Source organism: Acanthisitta chloris, unplaced genomic scaffold, assembly GCF_000695815.1.
Source record: "Acanthisitta chloris isolate BGI_N310 unplaced genomic scaffold, ASM69581v1 scaffold10522, whole genome shotgun sequence".
NCBI lineage: Eukaryota > Metazoa > Chordata > Aves > Passeriformes > Acanthisittidae > Acanthisitta > Acanthisitta chloris.
Window position 1 is genome coordinate 32,846 of NW_008659882.1, and position 21,736 is coordinate 54,581.

Below are 21,736 nucleotides of genomic sequence, written 5' to 3' on the forward strand. Positions count from 1 at the left end.
GCATGTGGTTGAGGCATGCCAGAAGTTATCATACCTGAGTGTTGCTGGGGCTCCAAAGTTTCAGGCATTTGTTTAAGAGGACTTGTCGGGCCATTGGGCTCCTCTGGATAACTGGGTGTGGGAGTTGGGGGCCGAGGCAGCTGTTATGGAGAGAAAATAAAAGTCTACCTTGTGTCATTTCTTTCTCAGCCTCTCCAAAAGCATTACTGCTTCTTGAGCAGTCTCTGTGTTGCAGTCTCTTCACTTCTCTCCCTCACCTCTCCCTTCTCATCTGTATCCTCATCCTCGTCAACATACACAAAAGATTCATGCTTCAACTTTGGCAGATTTGCCCACAATGCCTTGCTGTGTCCATCGTAGGGTGCCTCAGACAGCTTCTGCTGCATTTCTCTGTTGAGGAGCCGTCGCCGTTCTGGGCTTATATGTTTCTGGAGGAGAGCTTGCAGTTCAGACCGCTCTACAGACCCCAGAAGGATCATGGTCTCTGCATAACACAGAGCAGAGAAGCCATTAAGCCACTTTGAGGTTTTGAGTCTCCTTGTACACACACTGCCCTTTCCTCCCTCCAGCCTCTTCAAAGTGCTCGGACTCATACTATCTAGAGCTGTACAAGAGCCATTGAACATCCCTCTCAGTTGCTACTAGGCTGTGGGAAGGAAGCTCACCCTCCCTGAGCAGTGCCATTCCTCAACACCACATCAGAACCAGGCTCTTTTCTTATGCAAGATCCCATGAGGGTCCTGTTGTCACAGTTCAGTCTACAAACTTCCCACACAGCTCCCTTACCTGCTATATCTGCTTCACCACCCACACTCCAGCTTACCTGTCTGATCAGCTGAAACAGTCTTCTGTCATACACCATCCACAGAAGAAAATTTTTTATGATGATTTTTTATGTGTAGGTTACACTGTGTGCTTCACAGTAGATAATTTGAAAGCTAGATTCTTTGGCTCTCTAAGCTGGGACAGTCTTCAGGAAGGACCACTTTCTCCACATTTCTTACCTGGTGAGTCTACCAAAGGCAAAGTCTTCACTGTGGTGTTTTGGAGTAGTGTTTGCAAGTCTCGGTATGTACAGTTGGAGAAGACGAATTTCACATCTTGCACCATAATATCCTCAACAAAGATATTGTATTTGCTGTGAATTTATGGACAATAAGGGGAAGATTTAGCATATTAAAAAGGTGTAGCAGATCAATTCTCTGAAGAAATACATAAATTACCACTTCTTTAAAAAGTGTTTTCAATACAGTTGCCAAATGATCTTTTGTGAGAGTAACCAGAGGACTTTGCAACAGGATCAACACAGAGTAACTGGATTTATATTACAGTTGTATTCCACTCCATTACCCTTCACCATAGACTACACACATATGTATACATATATGTATAGATGTTTATTATATACATTCCTATGTATATTATATATACTACAGAGAAGAAGACATATGTATGAATAACTGAATTTTGCTTGAAGCAAAATACCCAAATAATATGATATTTCAGACATTTGCTGGAGAAAAAAATCCAAACCCCACTGAATTTAGATAAATGAGACAATTTTAAAATTTTTAAACTGGAGTAATTTGGCAATATCAATACAAATTCACTAATACTGCACGTCTTTCAAACCTGTGCTTTCAGTTCTGCTCCACCACTTGTTTTTTCTTGCCACAAGCCTATTCTGCCTATTTGTTTCATTTGTAGTACTATCCCTTTTTAATAACCTTTTATTTTCCTGTGGTCTTATCCTCTTCTGCATTATTTCTCTGCCACTCCTCACATCCACCTCTGTTTTACTACTATACCTTATGTGATTCCAGCCCAAGTCTGGCAGGTAAGGCAACTTCTTCACCTGGATGATGCTATCATAGAGGCTGGGCTGCAAACTCTGGGCCACCATGTTGGCAAGAATGACAGCCACCATCATGGGGAGGATGTGAGAGATCTGGCCTGTCAGTTCAAAGCAGATCACAGCAGTGGAGACAGTGTGGCTCACCGCTCCTGTCATAGCTGCTGCACCTTTCCCAGGTAGAGTGGAAAAGCAATGGGGAGAGAAGAAGACTGTCATATAGAAACAGCATATAATGTCAACCAGGAAAGTTACAGTGATGGAACCAGGTAAAGAAAAAAAAAGACATGGAGACTCACCAATGACAGCATACCCTCCAGGTAAGATTTGGTAAACAATATCATCAAAGATGATCCCACTGGGAAAAAGTGCTGCCATGATTTCCCCAATTAGACGTCCAAATGCAGCACCTGAAAAATATCACTGACAATTATGGAATTAACATCTAAGGAACATCCAGTCTGTGCTGTGCAGCTGTGCTGGACAATCACTTGAATATTTTCTAACAGAAACAAAGCCAAAACTTACATTAAGATGACACTGGGCGCTAAAGAGTAGTTCTTGGTCACAAAATACAGAAGTTAGACTCCAAGAGGAGAATAAGGTACTAAGATATGTAAATACTGTTGACCCCTCATTCATCCACTTGGGCACATCAAGCACAGCAGTACTTGTGATTCCCAGGTAGGAGGACATAGTTTTAGACTATGTGCAGTGTCAGTCTAGATCACAGCTGAGGCCCTTCAGTCTCAGTCTGTGAATGTCAAAATATTAGAATCATGGATTACAGAAAAGTTTCAAGTGGGAAGGGACTTTCGGAGGTTGTGTTCTGACCCCTGCTCAGAACAGGACTAATTTGAAAGTGAGATCAAGTCACTCATGACATTGTCCAGACAGGTTTTTTTGTATGGTGGACACAGAATGGCACAGTATTCCAGAACTGTGTCCAAAATGCTGAATGCAGAGAAATAACCAAATTCTTTGCCTTGCTGGCCAGGTCTTTCTGAATGAAGCCTTGTTTGTGGTTATCATTCGTCATTGCAAGGGCATGCTACTGCCTCAGGTTCAGTTGCTGCCTGACGGAACCCAGAGGTCCTTAGAGCACACTATTTCATTTGAGTTGTGGGTACTTAATGCTGAACTTCATGAGCTTGCATACTTTGATCTAACTTAGGCTCTCTTTCTTAACATTAGTATCATATTATTTTATTCTTTTTTTTTTTTTTTATTGGAATTAAAACCAGTTAAAAAGCAATAAACTTCGGTATGTTACCGTATTTCAGCCAAAAGAAATGAATCAGTGGTAGATGACATTGTGGGTACTAATTTTGAGGTTATCTCTTCTAGCTGGCCTTCAGGGGTGAAAGGAGTAACTACTAGTTATTGTAGGATGAAGATTTCTGTGTAGGTGAAGAGGCAGAGAGATTAGAAGGCCATGGCTGAGAATGTCTCCCCACAGTGTGGCTTTCCTTGTGTAAAAGGACAGGGATTTCCTCCTCAGCATTTGATTTCAGGGGATTGGGAAAATGGCAAAAGCAGAGACTCAGAGGCTGGTATATGGACTGCTAATCAAGCTTGTCATAAACATCAAGTGGTGACCCTTCATACACTAGAAGAAACCTACTGGGTATGTACACAATGTCTCTCTTACTTCTCCACCTGTCAGTTGTATATGCTGCAACATGAAATTGAAACTCACCTAATACGAAAACAGGCATGAAGCCTCCACAGGGGATTGGCATCGTGGTAGCAACGACAGCCATGCAAAACTAGAACAGAGGCAGAAGGTGCAGTTGTTACTGAGCAGCAATAGCATTTCCTGCAGCCCCACTCTACTGCCCAGCCTGTGAATCCACAAGGAAACATTCTGAGGGATGCAGTAGTTCAGACAGAAAGCGAAGGATAAAGGGACTTTGGGGCATGAAAGGTAGAGGAGTTCTGGCAACACACCAACACTGATGCAGAGGATCTCTGGGTGACTGCTGTGGAGGCAGTGAAGCTGAATCACCAAGGGGATGGATGAACATGAGAACTCCTTTGCTTTGGACCTTGGGAGTTGGTATTTCCTACTGCTCCAAGTTGCTTAGCTTTTTATAGAAGAGAGATGTCAAAAATTCACTGACTCAGAAAGATTTCAGTGCAAAGGGAACTCTGGAGGCCTTTTCCCCAACTCCGTGCTCCCAGAAGGGCTAATTACTAAATTAGATGGGTTTGCTCAGGGCACTATCCAGGTGAGTTCTGACCATTTTGAAGCGTGGAGATTCCCCAGCTTTTCTGGGAATTTGTACTAGTGCTGATCTACATTCGCAAGAATTTTTTCCTGAAGTCCAGCTCCTAAGTTTCCTTTATTCTAGCTCATGTCTGTTGCCCCTTGTCCTATCACTATGTTGGTCATTGGTCAAAATGATGAAATTTGTTCTGGTACTGCTAAGACCAATTCATATGCTGACTTAGCCCAGCACATACAGGCTTCTTCTGGAGACAAGAGTCTAATCTTACAAACACCTCAAAGGCCAATTTGCTTAGGCTTTCTCAGGCAATATGACAAGGATTTCCACAGCTGAAGGAATCACTAAGAATGCTGCTGTTTCAAAAGCTTGTACAAGGAAGGGTACTGGCAAGATGTTCCTTCTATCATCCATAGAAGAGACACAGCCATGGTCCAGCACATCAAGGACAAGGCTTTCAGGTATTTCAGGTTCATATTCTCAAGGCAAATCCTTCCTTTTAAGTAGCTGATGCCTCTCTAGACCTTGTTGTAGCTGTAGACATCTGAGATACTAATCCTTTCACAGTTTCATAGAGGAAATCCACCCAAGACAGCTTTTCCACTGTAACCCTCACAGGATGGTTGGCACAAAAGGGAAAATGAAGCCAAGATAAACCATTCGACTGACATCATAAGGTGGCCTCAGGTCTTCTCCTCCTTTGCAATAAATAAATAAGAAAGTACATTTTCTATGAAATTTTACCTTTTTAGATATATATTTTTCCATCTTAGGAAAGCCTCTTTCATTCTACTTGTATTTTGAACACTGGAATATGGTATTTTCTTCTTTCAAATATCTTTCTTTTTTTGCTCTGTCCTATATCAGTTACACAGCTGATCCTTTCAGAGGCTGAACAGTTGCAACCTCCACAGACCATGTCAGCTCAGAACTTTTAATCTACTGTTGCTTTCTGAGAAGTGAGCAAAACAGTTTTCAGCTGCATTTCTCCATCAAGTTATAGTACTGCTAGCAAATCCTTGAGCCTCACACAACTAAAGATTGTGCTTGCATATTCTTACTTGCCTCCTGGCTGTAGTCAGGAATATAAAATAGACTGTATCAACCTCTATTTAGATCAAACATAAATTCTCCAAGAGCTTTTTAGTCAAGTACTTATTTTTGTGGAACTTGAGAAGTCTTTCCTGATGTAGTCCTCCCTACCGACCACTATACAGTGGGTACCAAAGGTCATTCAGAAGGATGCATGAGGAGGGTGACCTAGGGAGCAGTGAAGGAGGCCACTAAATTAAGGCCAGGAAACTCTACCCTAATAATTTTGGTAATGTTGCATTCAAGGTGGGTAAACATCACATCAAAAGATGTAGAAATCCATTGCAGTTGTAGTGCTTCATTCAACACCCAGCAACTCCTCACTGGCAGTTCACAAACTGTTTTACAAAGGGTCAAGAATATTCACTCTGAGTGGAGAAGGGTTATGGTGAGCTGTGCTTCCTACCTTCACAAGGAAGAAGAGCAGGATGGTGACGAAGACACTAACATCAGGATGGATCCAGGCAGCAGATTTCCCTAGGATCTGAGTGTCACCTGTGTGTTTTATCCAGGTATAGTTATCAAAGAGAGTGCTGATGGCTTCCCGTGGCATCAGCTAAACAGCAAAAAAACAGGTATGAGTCATGAGATGAGATGGAGTAAATATTCTACCTCTGTTCCTAAAAAAGGTGGAGGAGATTTTTACTTTGATAACTCATGAGACTTAATTCACATTTTTAATCTTCAGGAAGAGAGACAGAACTTTATCTGAACAGATGAAGAGAGAACTACTTTTACACATGGGGTTCCTTATTATTTGCTCAGGAGAATGGACATTTTTCAAGTTTTATATGAAGGAGATAGCAGAGATCATATAGCCCCTCCTCTGTTCAAACTGCTCCCATATCTTTCTTCCCCTTTCCATGACATGAGGTTACTGGGGCACAGGATAAGGGGAGACTGTTCCACAGAGTTGCTAATACAACCCCCACTCTCACCTCTCCTGCCATGAACTGCCCAAATCCATGAGGAAATGTCACAGTTGCTATAATAAAGGTTATAATCCCAGGGTATATGAGTCGGCTGTAAAGAAAGGAAAAATTATTTAAATATGCCTTCACATTCTGTGAATGTTATTTCTGTGAAAGTTCTTTGTATCTGTAGCCATTGCTTTAGAGTGCTGTTACTGGGAATTTTATGCCCTGCTGCACTGATCATCATAATTCATACAGAGTTCACCTGTCAACAAAGCCCTTTTCCCCATCAGAATTAATGTAATGGGAGGGATGGAGGAAGAGAAGGATGTACAAAATGCGCAAGCTTGAACATGTGGGGGGGAAATGTGTATTTGCAGTGATGTGTCGACCTGTTGACAAAAGCCAGTGCTTCCTCCATTTGTCCTGATTATGCCAGTCTTTCTTCTTCATCCCTCATGTAATGTATCCTGTCCTAGGGGATTTAAATATAGTTTTGTTTTTTATTTCATAGATTCCTGCAGATATCCTGTATTGCATTAATTCTTATGGGAAAAACTGCTTATCTTTTCTATTGAGTTGTTGACTGCCACAATTTTTGGAAAGGTGTCCTTAGTAGCCAGTGGGTCTAGCTGTGCTGGGCCAGTGGGACATAGCTAGTCAGCAGGCTGAAGCTATCTATATTTTCCTACTGCTGTGTCCAGACCCAGGGTGGGTTTCTGGGTAAACTGTGACACTTCATGAGCACTAAGACAACATGAGTCTAAGCTGCCTCTACATGCTGGACTAATCCTGGCATGTCTCCCCTGGCAAGTTACTGGGTTCCCTACAGGACATTTTGGCTGACCTGTTGTAGTATTCAGGAAGACAAAATATAACCTTTAATTTCTTTCAGTCTAGGGACCTACAAAATTCTGAGAAATTAGTGAAATTAAAGTAAATTTCCACTTTCCAGGCTTTGCTCCACTTCTTTATTAACTTTGTTTGATGGCCCTGGTGATGCTTGTGGGTAATGCTACATGATGAAGAAAGACAATTTTTCTTTCACATAAAAAAATTAAGCTATCTTGAACTTCTATTTATCTGTTTTCTCCTGCTCAGGTCTTCAACTTGCTGAGAAATGTAGATCCACACCTCTTAACTTGAAAAATTCTCATACCATCAGATTTCTTCTGTAAAGAGACTGACAACAGTTAGCCACCTTTTCTTCTTCAGGTTATAACTTTGGAGGATAGGACTTTGTTGGAGAGTGGGGAAAACATATCTTCAAGTGCCCTGTAAAACCTTGATTGTTAAGATTTTTGTTTTGCATTTCTCTTCCATGGTGCATTTCACACCATTTGGTTACTATCACTTTCAGCTTTTAGTTCTCAAGATTGCAGTAATTGCAATACTGCAGCACATTCTTTACATTTTGGCCCATATTTTGATATATAAAATAGATTTTAAAGTCATAGTTAGATTCCAGTTGTATTTAATTTTCCTGACATATAAATGATATTGATTTTTTTACAGATCCTAAAAACATTAAACAGAAATGACATAATTTGAAGAAGCATGATAATTTACTTTCTAGTTATAAATATTTTCTATCCAATCAATAGTTTCTCTTGTCCTCTTAATGAATATTACAGACTCCCCCTTCTAAATAAAGAAGCTATTTGAAACCATTGGGGCTGATAAAGAAGAAAATCCAGCATAGCAAATATTCCTTTGATAGTTTCAGAGATCTTACTCTCGCATAACAGCAATTTCTCATATTGTTACTATCTTACACTTGAAATATCTATCTTCTATCTTCCAGAAAGCTTTTGTTACTATCCAGATACCAGTAGGTTGTAAAAATCTGGTCACTAAAGAGAGTATTTTCAAAGGCACTCACTATTTGGTGAGAAACAAGCTCAAAGTCTTATGACGCCGGACACACAGGACCACTTGGCGATTGAGATAAACAAAGAATGCTCCAAGGAATCCAGAGCATATGCTAAAATGGAGAAAAATAGATTAAATCATAACAAACAATAGATAACACACAAACCATCAACCAGGAAAATTGATTTGACTGGTTTCATCTTCAGCTGCTTATGAAGTCTTGAATGTCTATGAATGTCACCTAGAGGGTTACTCCTACAGCAACTCATTTTAAAGACATTGACTCCCTGATGAAAGGGAAGAGATTACTTTGGACCTCTTTGCTGTACATACTGCCATTTTACCACTTAAATTTTCTCTTGCTTAGAGGGGGAAATCTCATCTATAAAATAATCTGTACAAAGAAACCGAGTCCTCAGTGGGAGCTGGTGAAGAGCAACTGGGCAAAGACCAGTATTGTCAGAACTGAAACATCAGGTTGGAACAGGAAATAGTAAAAATTAAGGGAGTTTAACTCTGGTTCAGCAAAATTATATGCCTACAACAACCAATAAAAGTAATAGCAACTCTTGTGCCTAATGCAAACTATGTTGTCTCTACAATCCTGATCACTTAGGCCTATGTTCCTGACCCTAATAAAGTCAAAAAAGGATAGTTGTCTAAGAACTGGCCTTGATCCCTATGTTCTGTAGCTTAATGAAACCTGAATAAATAGGGCCTAATATGCAAAGGAGAAATAAAAATGTTTTAAAAAATTGTTACAAAATTAGTGAAAGAAGAATGTGCTTAGAATTGTTAAGGGAAAGTATTATTTTATGTGGCAAGTAATTAACCCACATAATACTGAGGATAATCGGATCACTTTTTTATTCTATTAATTTTTAAAATTAATGGAATTTTCCTTTGTCATATGTTATGAATGCTTTTGCCAAATCTCATTCAAAGATTAATTTAGCATACTTAAAACATTGTATATTGAAAAAAAATCCTGCTTGATCATTTAAAAATTGCATAGAAACACGTTTAATCTAAATATAAAGCTGTTCACAGACAACATATCCAATGAGCTGCTCTTAAACAGTTAAAGCCAGCATTGTTTAGCACTACTGTTAGACAGACCAGACCCTTAGGCAATATAAGCCTAAGGACTGCACAGTGAATTGAGTTTCTCTATAATACTTTATATTAAAAAATAGATCACTCCATTCATGTCTACCAATTTGTCAGTGAACAGGAAATGTTCCTCATGTACATATTATCCAAATTAACATTTCCTGACACAGAAGAGCAAGATCTACCTGTTGATAATGTTTGTTCTACCTGAAACTGGAGAAATATGTTGGAAAGAAAGAGTTCAACTTTGAGATTTAATGTTGAGAGAATTTGGAGCATTCCAAGTTGGCATCAGGACTTTATCCAAGACTTTCCAAGACTTTAGGGTTGTGTTTTGTTTTAAATACTACACTGTGCACCCAGGCATTTGAAAGCATTTTGCAGTTGTCATATACTCCTTTCCTAGCCTATGTGTAGTACGGAAAAAAAACCCAGCTCGGTCAACTCAATTCAAAACATGGTGACAAGAAGTTTTGCATTCTACCAATCAGCTGTAAATCATAGGGATTACCTTTTCCTTGCCAGTCTAAACAATTAGATTCCCCCAAGTTCAGCATTAAAATCTCTTTAAGGGGAACAAAGTGGATATATATTGCTAGCAAAAGCCCCTGTATATTCATAGATTTTCAATATATCTGATGTCTTAAAAAAAAATCCCACTGGGGTTCATAGTCAAGTAAATTAATAGGAGAGTAGCCTAGTAAAAGGACCAGGAATACCTCAAATATATTTCTGGTCTTGGATCCAGGTCCTGCGACAGAACATGGTCACACCACCAGCACAGATATTTGTTCCTACAGTGTATCCCCTTCATTAGTGCTCTGCAGTGATTTCCCTGGAGCCACTTTCAAGTTCTAACCAAAGAAAATTCTCCACAGCAAGTCCAAACTCAGGTTTTCTCTAGTATTTCCCAATTTTCATTCCTCTTAGGGCCATTATTTCATTTCCCAAAATTTCCTCCACAAATGAAAGTAATTTAGATATCTCCATAAACAAAGTAAAACTGATGCTCATCTTAATAAACTAACCACTGTTCTCACTGAATCCAATTACAGTTCAGTTACTGTTGCCACTATGTCAAGTGTACCAAACTCTCTTGAAATGGACAACTATTCTGACCTTGTAAAAAAGAAAACGTTTGGTTAAATCTTTTGTCCCATTTTTGTCATGTGAAAAGGCCATTTGGGGATGCCATCAAAACAGATAAAAGGCCGTTCAGTAAATCTACTCCCAAAACTTCAACTAAGTTAGACTTACTTTTTCTCTTTTTTTTTTTTTTTTTCCCCAGAGCTTAATTCTGAAAAACATATATGGAAAGGAAATAACAAACAGCATGATAATATCCACATATCCTTCCTTACCCATTGTGCTATATGGGCACCATTTCTGAAGAAGGAATTCCCACAAGTAGAAGCCTTATTTGCATCAACCAGAGTGTCTAAAAGTGATGTATGTAATTGTTTGGCAGAAGAATTCCTAACAGAGATCCCATTTTAGTCTTTGTAGGGCAAGGAGTCAGGTTCCCAGGAACTTACCCTATTACAGCAAATGCTGGCAGCTCTCGCAGATCGAAGGGGAAATCCATACGAAAGTTTGTTCTGAACAGGGCTGTGATGGTAACTGTGAGAGAAGAAAGAAGTAGAGGAGGGAAGGTAATAATGAGGTGAGAAGTTAAATGCCATAAAATCTAGGGGTAGAGGCAGGGAAACTAGTTTATACATGCTCCTGTGTAATTTCCTGACATTATATGCAATATTACAGGTCAGCAAACTGCTCTTTTTTGAGCACTTGCAACCCTACCACTCTAGAGGCTATAGGTTTGTTTTCAGAGAATGTGCACATCTTTTTAGTTACAATCCTGGATTTTTAAAGGGCTTTCTTTTCTTTCTTTTATTCTACCATCCATTTTCTAGAGGAAAAAAACCCTCTTCCCACTATATTCACTGACTTTGGAAAGTTTCTTTGCTGAGGCCAGCAGTGCTTACATATCTGGAGAAGCTGTGTCACTCACAGTTGTGATTACCTTCTAGAAACAAGACTCAGATCCTGTCTGAAGTTACATCTCCAGAATTTTTTACTGGTGCCAAACCAAAGAAAGTCTTAGAATCAGTGATGGAAATGATCCGCTAAGCTCCATCTTCTCCAGCTTACCCCTTCTGGTAGTGTTGCCTCGCTAAAATGAAATGTTGAAACCTGTCTTGCTTTTATCTTTAGGTATGTAATTGGGTAGATAAAGTGAAAGTGAAGTACAAATTAGTAATTTAATACAGAGTGGAAATGCAGCTGAATGAGGATGGATATAAATCCTAAATTGCCCTGGATGAAGGAAATTATTTGCACAATGAGGAACTAAAAAAAAAAAGCAGTGAAAATCTAGCATCTTATGATAATTACAGGATGAATTAATTACTTGTTAATTGGTCAGACAGAACTAGGTTTAGAGCAATGTGGGTTACATTACCTAAGATAGCTAAGCCTGTCTAACTGCATGCTGCTATCCAAACTGGGAAGATTTTGCTCCCTGCCTTTTCAATTCTCTTCTACCTTCCTGGCTGCACTGTTCTCCTCTCCTGTTGGGCCCATTCCAACACGTTGCAGCCTTCACTGAGTTCCTTCACCTCACCAAAACCTGCCAGAAAACCTATCCACTCTTTTCCTGGATTAGTCCTCTGCCAGGGAAGTTGGCTGAATGGAGTGGTCCAACAAACACAGAGATGGTACAAGGAAAGGGTGGAAGAAGAGTGAGGGATGGAAGACACTGAAAAGCAGGATGATCTCTTTTTTCATTAGATCAGCCTGAGAAACCGATTGTCTCAATTTGGTTTTAGGAAACAGATGGGCCAAGCTACCAAATGGCAGCACATTAAAAACTATAGTAGGGCTCATTTTCGAAGTTTTGCCACAGATAGCAAAGATGACCAGGGCAAAGGGAAACAGTCACAGTATTTAGTCTTAGTCTTCCTAGGTTCCCTCTCTGCTTCCACAAGGCAGAGAGAGATTTCCGCAGAACAATTCATCTCACCTATCTTCATCCTCTTTCCTGAGTGACTAAGGCATTCTGAAACTGAATGGCTAAGCCCTTTTCTCTCCACTGGCTACAAACTCTACTAGTTTAGATTAGTTGTCTAAATTTTACAAGGTTAGAAGAAGTAAAAAGAAATGAGAAAGTCTAGTTATGGGAAAGTCTACTTAAAAAAATGCTTCAAACTTTAAAATAACACTGAGCCATATATAGAAGTGACCAGAAGGATCAGGAGGAAGGCAAGGCATAAAACTCTATGGCAAATAAGATGAAAGCTCCTGACATGGTAAAACAGAAACACTGCATGTGGCAGAACTCCTGTTTTCTATGACATGCAGACAGGGGCTTAAGCTGCAATAGTCAACCAGAGTGGGCCAGATGTTATTTGGAAAGTATTTTGGTGAGATGCTACACAACTTCTTTGCATCTGTCCCTCTGATGAGATCACTTCCCTACCTACTATTTCTTGGGAGCAATAATGCAGTTTGAAGGCAGAAAAATGACAATAAAAGAGGTGTTTAAATAACCTGTGGATTTAAAAGGCATTGAGATAGGAGGCAGATTAGAAATGAGGTGGATGAGCTATTTAAAAAAATTATTCCCCTTCTCTAATGGACATCAGGGCTTCCAGGGACTGGAGGGGAACAAATGCATAGCATATGTGTTTAATAAGGTTGTGGACCAATGTTATGAAGTGCAAAGATGGCTGTGCATTAGCACCTGGCAAGTTGGTAAAATACATACGGATTTTAAAAGCAAGCACAACTCTGGAAATACTTATGCTGAACCTTAAAGCCAAGGAAAAATAAAGATAATTCAAATGAAAAAGAACTTATTGATGTGGAGTTTTTAAAAGAAAACAGCATAACCAGATTCAGGGGAATGGCATTTATTCAGATTATTAAGAGGTCCTACTTGAGGTGGTGGAGTTTCATGTAGAGGTCCAGTAATCAAACAGCAAAAGGGAAAATATTATCACGAATCAGAAGCTAGCCCAAAGAGAGAAAAAAAGTGAGTTTATTATGTCAGACATGTCATGATATGTGTCATAATACACATGTAGCAGGAATTGCTAATTGTTGTCTTGGAGCCCTGTGGTGTTGAATGGTGTCAATGTTGGAGCCGATTGTGAAGACATCAGAGAGGGGGTCTAAGAAAAATCCTGGCATGAAAAAAAGATGGAAAAGACTGGGCTTGTAACTTTCCAACAGAAATTAGCGAGAAAAGACATGAAAGATAAGCTAGAGCAGGCATGATAAAAGATAAAATAATTAATGACTTAGCTAGACCAAAGTTTTAGTTCCTTAATACGAGGACAAGGAGACTGGCAACACAGACAAAGAAAATTCTGAAATATGAAAAGGAACAATTTTTCATAGAAAATTGAATCATGGAGCTTTTTAACCCAGACAGTCAATGAAGCAGAACTTAAGGGCCATTAATATGGGCATTAAAGCTGTCTGGATGATTTTGAAGAAAGGACAGCAGTCAAGATGTTTCAGGATTAAGTTAATTTCTAATGGTTCAAGAGATCAGCAAGGGAGCTAGAGCAGATAGAGTGAAGGATAGGAGATTATGTCCTGTCATATCTCTTCAAATTTCTTATATTTTTCTCTGTAAAGAACAGAAAGATGTGGTTGGTCTTTTTTTTTAGTGGCAGATCTAGTGGTTGAATACCCCTCAGTTTTAAGTAGTGTTACACAAACCAAGATGTAGTCACTTTCTGTATTCAAGTAGAAAGTGTAGTCTTTTTCCCTCTTCAAGAGAATATTCAACCCCTCCAAAAATTCAGCCCTGTGAAGTCAAGAGAGGCATAAGTTATACCAGTTTTAAGTAAGTAAACTACCCACATGGAGCTCAGATCAATAAAACAGATCTCATTATATAAGATAAAGACATTATAAGGAAGACGTTTACATAGAAATGGCAGCCTTCTGCATCAGAACTCTATTGCCATAGTGTCTGAAATTCTCTGGAAGTTCCAAACAAGCTTGCCCTGTGCTATTTCTGTCTGCACAAATGTTGCACTCATGTTTTCCGGTTACTTGAGACAGTTATTTTTTTCAGGACCTTCGGTCAGGTCCTACCAATCCTGTAGCCTCCTTATCACTTTATCATCTCAAATTTCTTGACTATTTGTTTTAATGTTTTTAGTCAAGAGATGACTAAATCAGACTATGCCATTTCCAGCAGATCTCAGGAGCATACACTATGGAAGGTATTACATCCTCTGTGATGGGATATCTCTGTGTTTGCAGTCTTGATGTTATGCTCAGCAGAGGCAAAAATCCCACCTCAGGGTCTCTCTTACTCACTTAGGACTCATATTCTGTCATTTATCAGTCGTATCCCCAGCACACCTAGAAATAAGTTGGGCTAGACAACTGATGAGAAGCCACTTCCCTCTCTCTTTCCTTCTCTACTGCCTGAAGTCATGTGTTATGGCAGAAATTTCAAACACCATGGAACATTGTGGTTTTGAGAAAGATGGAAAATAATGCATCAATAGAGAAAAATTTGTACAAAGAGAGTAGGAATGGCTCTTGGCTTACCTGCATCCTTGTTCCAAACAGCAAGGACTCGGAAAACGAAGGCACTAAAGGTAGCTGCAAAGAAACCTCTCCAATAATTGCGCACAGCAAAGTAAGTGGAAGTGACCTCAATGCTGAAAAGAACCCCTAGAAAGAGTTGGAAAGGGAGCAAAGTTAAAATCTGAAGTGTAATGTTAGAAGCATGAGAGAGGCTTATGAACAGCTTTCTAGAGCAGTGGTCTCCACACTTTTTTGATGATGCACCCCTACCAATAAAAGATTTTTGAGCATGTATCCTCCCCTCTATATGTGTATTTATTTAAAAATAATATGCATGTACTAGTGTACTAAAATATTATGTACAATATAAAACATAGACAAAAAATAGAAATTAAAAGGCATGATATAAAGATGAAATAAACAAAATTTTTAAAAATAGTGTTATTTATTAATGGAACAGCAAAATATTTTCACTAAAAATACTGATATTCTTCTTTAGTTTTTAACATCTGGATTTAACACTTTGTGCCACAGTGGTTCAAAATTTTGGTTCTATGTTCAGTTTATTTTGATACTTTGTCTTAATGTCTGTCATATCTGAAAAAGATATCTCTGAAAGACATACAGATCCAAATGCAAGAAATTGGCTGTGCTGACTAAATCATGACACTATTTTTTCAATCCTACCCACCACTTATGCAAACATTTTTGTTGAAATTTGGGCAGTAAATTTCCATCTTCCTGGATGCCAATCACTTGGCTCTTGCAAAATAATCAGAAGGAATTGAATTTTTATATCTTTAACAAGAAAGTTCAAACCTCACTGAAAATCTTAATCTTGAAGGTTTTTAAACTGGTTAGAAATTTCTGTTTCCAAGTTTTTTTCAAGCGTACATTTAATGAGAGTTTTTGTAGCTGAGACACTTGCTTTGTATTTGGCAACAGATTCACAAAACCTCCACAAGTTTCTTTTGAAAAGCAGTCACACTCACTCATTGTGAACATCACTTTCACCTTGAAGTACATCAAGTACATACATCAAGTATGTTTATTTTTTCAAAAATAACTGCTAGGTAGCAGACTACTGACAGGCACTTGTCATCACAGTAAAGATAAACAAATTCAGAACTCTTGCCTTTTGTAAAAGAAAAATGCATAACTGGTCTGGCTCTCATTTCTTTGCTGCAATAGCTCACCTACGAACACTGCAGTGAACGAATTCCAGGTGTGATGCTATTGATGCAACCTTGCAACCTAAACCTTCTCTTAGTCCACTCCACCAGCTGTTAACATTTTCACAGCTTTTCCATAAAACATTTTTATTAACAAAGTAATTTACTGTTGGGAATGCAGCTTCTCTGATAGATCTGGTAGATCTGGTGGCTCAGAGAAAGTAGTTCTTGTAGGAAGAACAAGCATTTCCCCAATGGTGTGTGGCTGTTTGTCTTTTACTGCAAAGGAAGAAACCTCAAAGGAGGCTTCTATACATTTATCATTAGGTTCAGTGAAATTTTGTAAAGTACTTGATCAAATATCACATGGCTTGAAATCGCTGATAAAATTGTAGAGGTTTGTCTTCATGTTCTGGATGCTTAGATTTAGAATGACTTTCTAATTCTGATGGCTTCATACCATCATTAGTCAACCTCTCAAAGCACAATACACACTCAGGGTGAGGTCCATCATTAACAGTAACAGATGTAAATCCATATTTAAAATAGCCTTTGATAATTTTGATTTTATTTGTCCAGCTTCTTGTCGTACCTGATTAGCTGCTCATTGTTTGTACCTTGTAGTGTGGCTGATTAAGAGCCTGTACTAGGAGGAGGAGAAGTGTCAGCTCTGCCACTTTCTTGTCATTTGTCTGTGCTCACATTATTAGTATTATCTTCAATCCATGGCCTCTTTGCAGGAGTCTTTTTAAGCCACTTGTCCAATTTGTGAGGATTAGTTTAGTTAACACTAGATAATATAATCCATAAATCCACTTAATCCAGTATGGGCACACATTGATTGCAACGCATTGCAATATGCTGAATGAGTGAGGGCACCATGGTCAACCCTCCACATTGGGAACAACTCTACACTTCATGCACTGTATGTGACAACTGGCTAGATTACATGGACTGAGAGAGGTCACCACTGCCAATACATATGCTTAATATTAGTAAAGTTTAATTTACTTACTTTTTAATATTAAAAAATAGAAATTCCAATATTTCCTTGCCATACCTAATAGACCACCTTGCGCACCCCCTGAGCTGTGCACACCCCAATTTGGAGACCAGTGTTCTAGAGAGCCTTCCCCTCCTGTCTCCAGAAGGTGCACAACACGTGGAAAAAAAGACCATGTCAGATTTGCTGAGGAGGTTGGTAACACTAAAGGTAAGCTTCTTCATCCAAAATATATGATAGACCAAAAATGAGGTGCAGGAAAGTGGGAGAGAAGAGGACTAAGCAGGAGAGGATTTAGGTACCTGAGAAAAAGGAAACAGAACAGCCACTTGCCTCCAAGTGGTGTCCCAAAACAGCAGCCAACACCCACAGCACACCCCACAGTCAGGACATCCGTGTAATAGTATGGCTGCTACTGGTGAAAGAGACGAGACAGACAAACAGAAGAGAGAAGGAAAGAAAGCAGAGTGAGTAACAAAATTGGCATGTACAGTCACTTGATGTCACCCAGCTCTGTCACCAGTCTCAGAGTTATAGCTATATTTATCTTCTCTTTTCGGAATGGCTTCAAAATATTCAAAAGACAAGACCTGGCACAGGACAGGCATATACCTGAAATCACACATTCAAGACACGTGGTTAAGGTGGCATCTCATCTTCCATTTAAAAATGCACATTTCTGTCACTGTAGAAGAAATGTCTCATGGAGAATCCTCCTCAAGGTGGAAGGAGAATAAGCAGGTTTCTCTCCGTCTCTTTTACTTTGTCAGGGAATCTCAGGATTCACATGTGCCACAGAGTGCCTCAAAAAAACCTACTCTGTGAGTCTGTGTGCACAAGGCACATGCATGTTCAGAGCAGAGTATGGACTAATGCTGAAGGTCCTTTCACCCCCAGTAGGTAAGTGGGTAACAGATCACCTAGTAAAGCATTGTGCTGTTTTGGTGAAAACTATCCTGATAATAAAGGGAAATGAAAGGTATAAAAGGTAGAGTCTTTCCTGAGACAGTTTTGGAAGACATAGAGCTGTTGAAATGGTGAAAATGCTCTTCCGTTTTTTCTGCAAAATTTGGCCTTGAGGTGCCTGAGAATAGTGAAAGGTGAGCAAATAGGTTTTGTTTTATTTGATTTTATTTTGCCGAGATCCTATATACACTAGTGTTAAAAGTCTGTGTATTTAGTAATTTCTACTATCCTGTGTTCCCAAAGTAGCCTCTTAGATGTCCCATGAGAGTTTTGAGAAAGGGTGGTCCTGTGTTATGGTGAGAATCTGGGTGGCCAGTCTGAAATAAGGCCAGAAGGCCATGAATTCCTGTTTACCTGAGCAGGTATTTGATAGAACCTCAACCAAAAGGTGTCTCAAAGCTACCTCTGCACAAGCTGACAAGAGACGACCATGGACTATTCCCTGCCCCAGAATAATGTGTCCTTATCCACAGCCTTGTCCTAGGTAACTTCTGGTCCCTAGTATTGCCCCTGGGATCTTATGAGATAATCATGTCCAAACAGGGATGGGGCTCAGTTCAAAGTGTCTGGAATGGTGGGGACCTTGTGTTACAGCCCACCAGCATAGTGATTAACAGCTTGAAACTGACAGTACATGAGACATGGCCTGCAGTACAGCAAGAGGTTGAAGGTGCTCACTTTGGTGTGTGACATCCCCCAGGATCCAGCATTGTGTCAGTCGGACACAGGAGTAGCCACACAGACCAAAGCAAACAGGCAAACAAAGAGGTCCAGAGTGCACTCAGAAAAAATAAGCTGAGCACCATTTGCTTGTCAAAGGCTAAACTGGCTTTTCAAATCCACACTCATTAGTACACAGGGTGGTATTTACCAGCAACAACACCAAGAAGTTATGCACCATGGCCAACATGATGTAAAGTTTGAAGCTATATCTTGGACTAAGGTCAGCTGAAGATTACATGTTTCTCAGGTAATGGAAAGCACATTCAGCAATTTACTGTGAATTCAAAAGAGGAACTAGGGCTATGAAAGCTATAATATCTTTCTGTTTGTTCCCATACTACAATGCTATCACAGTCTCAGGCAAGTTTAGTCTGGAAGGTATCTCTGAAAGCTTCTTCTCTATCTCTGCTCAGAGCTGGGCTAACTCCAAGGTTAGACCAGGGGAGCTAGGATCAAGGTGCTAAGGATCAGGGTGCTAGGTGAGCCCTGAACACCTCCAAGGGTGGAGATTCTCCAGCCTCTCTTGTTACCTGTGTGGCCCTGAACCTTTGGGACAAGGGGGGAAATTTTGTTAATGCGCAGACTGAATTTCCCTTGTTGCAAGTTGTGCCTGTAGTCTATTGTCCTTTCACTGTTCTCTGAGAAGACCTTTGCTATTTTGTCTAACACCTCCCTTAGCTACAGAAGACAGCAGTCAGACCACTCCTTGTTTAGCCTTCTCTTTTCTTTGTAGCCTCTCCCAGTGAATTAAGTATAATGTGTCTTGCAGTTTCTGAGACTATAATGATTGCGTGCATGCAGAAAGAAACAAGAAGCACAGACTGCTATGGAGGAGTTTTGGGATTATTTTGGGGGTTTTTGATTATTTGTTTGTTTGTGGGGTTTTTGGTTGGTTTGGTAGGGTTTTTTGTTTGGGTTTTGTTGGTTTTTTTTTTTGTTTGTTTGTTTGTTTTTTTGCTTTGTTTTTTTTTGTTGGGGTTTTTTTGCTTTGTTTTTTTACCATTGTAACAAATAACATTCTCCTGTATGCTACCACCTGACTGTGGTCTAATCCTTAGTTCTGAACCTACTTTCTCTCAAAGTTTTTGGCAGACTGACAAGTTTTGCCTTGAAGCCTCAGGCTTCAACTCAAGCTTTCTGCAACTTGCTATATTGCCCACATAAACACAGTTCTCAGTCTCTCTCTTGCTAAGCCTGATTTTCTTCCTGCCATATCTATTCTCAAGATATCAACTGAAGAACATCTAATTTGTAGCTGACAAACTATGTTCCTTCCTATTTTTTTTAATAGCCAAATAGAGTAAAGATCATTATTGTTGATGCAAGACCATGTATTTGTCAGCTAACTTGTCCATTTGAAGAATAACAGGAAAGTAGTGCATGGAAGAAATAAAGTCAATGAAGAAAAAAACCCACAGGATTTAAAAATTCCTTAAACTTCTGGGCACAACAATCATGGAGAGAGGTTCAGAGCAATGCATGGTGGGAGGGAAAGTGAAATGAAGGCACAACAAAGAATGGAGAATATTTTAAGACAAATTATTTATAAGTATATTTCCACAGCTTTAGGAAGAAGTTACCACATGTGCCTCTGGCACATGTGATGTTTACAGAAATTCTGCAAATCCGAAGACAGCACAAATACGAGGGGGAGACATACATTTCCACATTTGTCCTCAAAGCTGGATGATAGAAAGGTGGGAATGGACCACGGGAGTTGTCTCCTTCAGCTCCCTGCTCAGAGTTCTGCTAATTCCAAGGCTAGATCAGGTTCTTGTCCAGGTGAGTTGTGAACAGTTCTAAGGGTAGAAATTCCCTGGACACACTGAGCATTTATGCCAGTGCTGAACCACCCTTGGGAGAGGGGAACATAATCTCCTTGTACACAGTCAGAATTTCCCTTGTTGCGAGTTGTGCCCATTGTCTCCTGCATTGTGCCACTCTGGAAAAATCTTCACTAACTCTCCACTTAGGCGATTGATGACATCAGTTAGACAATCCCCCTTTATGCTTTTCTCCTTTAGGCTCAACAAACCCAGCTTCCTCAGCTTCTCCATACATACCACTACTCCAGCTTCCCAACCATCTGATTGGGTCTTTGCACCTTTCTTATATGGGGAAACCAAAATGCACACACTGGTATTTCTGTTACTCCATCCACTGATAAAGTATTCATATAGTAGTTTCCAGTTCACATTGTCACTTCCTGTCATACTTGCCATCATCTCCTGCCCAACTGCTACTCCTTACATGAAGGTTTTTTAACTTCTGTTCTCTACTTGATCCTTATTGACTTTCTGGAGAGTCCTTGGTACTCTCTAGGTGGAACAATGGCCATGGCAGGCAGGGACTCAACAAGCTGCATCATTCATCATAGAAATCAACACATGAATAGGTGTCACCTTTTCTATAACCTTCCCTTCCTTTCATGGCCACCAGTTACACTTGAAAAGAAAGAACTTGTGTTGCTGGAGTGTAGAGGTATCTGTGGAGAACCTTTCCTGAGAGCCGGAAATCTCACAGCAAGAGGCTAAATGAATCATACATTAAATGTCACATATAGGAAGACACTTGCCTCCAAGAGGAGCCCCGAAGCAACATCCAACTCCAACTGTGCAAGCCGGCACCAGGAGGTCGAGCTGCCTATGCATATTCTGGAACAGAGAGTGCAGCCAGAGACAGGCATGCTGGGGTTAGAAGGAGCAAAGCCAGGGGGTTAGGACCCAGAACAATGAAAATAAGCAACAGCCAGCAGCAAATTCAGCCACTGCTATTACAAATAGCAGGCTCTACACGTTTTAGTGCAGTCTTTAGTACTGTCAGCTGGTCTTCAGTAGTGACATCTGGTCCTTGTGTGCAGACAGGATCTACTCAAGTAAAACAGCACCTCCAATAGTTGTATCACAGTCAGTCTTTGCTAAGAGTCTGCGTGCAAAGTTCCTACATTTAGCTATATCTGCAGTTAATAGGTTTTTTTATGCAACTAGTCAATAAAATGACCCGCCTGCAGAGGCTGTTCTGCGACAGCAAAAGCATAGAGATGGTGTCAGTGTCTATAATTAGCAATGCTGTATGAATTTGTCTTAAAGACAAACTGATCTTTGTCTGCAGCTACTTTTTTAATACATATAGACAATGATCACAATGCAAAGGTATCAGCATCATGAGATCGAAAACTTGTCGAAGACATATCCCTAACCAGTCTGTGTGTAATTGCTAGGTAACATTGGTGGTCCTGCGCAGTTATT

General features: G+C 39.8%; 1 protein-coding gene across 1 annotated transcript in view; it reads right to left on the bottom strand.

Annotated features, from left to right (window-relative positions):
- The window catches only part of CLCN1 (chloride channel, voltage-sensitive 1), a 37,585-nt gene that overhangs the window by 5,848 nt on the left and 10,001 nt on the right, over positions 1 to 21,736 (bottom strand). Inside the window, exons 7-18 of the mRNA XM_009069580.1 lie at positions 17,133 to 17,211; positions 14,646 to 14,771; positions 10,607 to 10,691; positions 7,969 to 8,070; positions 6,111 to 6,195; positions 5,579 to 5,728; positions 3,552 to 3,621; positions 2,152 to 2,262; positions 1,809 to 2,022; positions 1,005 to 1,138; positions 258 to 484; positions 35 to 140 (exon numbers count right to left, since the gene is read on the bottom strand). Coding sequence (XP_009067828.1) covers positions 35 to 140; positions 258 to 484; positions 1,005 to 1,138; positions 1,809 to 2,022; positions 2,152 to 2,262; positions 3,552 to 3,621; positions 5,579 to 5,728; positions 6,111 to 6,195; positions 7,969 to 8,070; positions 10,607 to 10,691; positions 14,646 to 14,771; positions 17,133 to 17,211 — 1,489 coding nt within the window. The remainder of the gene's footprint in view (positions 1 to 34; positions 141 to 257; positions 485 to 1,004; positions 1,139 to 1,808; positions 2,023 to 2,151; positions 2,263 to 3,551; positions 3,622 to 5,578; positions 5,729 to 6,110; positions 6,196 to 7,968; positions 8,071 to 10,606; positions 10,692 to 14,645; positions 14,772 to 17,132; positions 17,212 to 21,736) is intronic.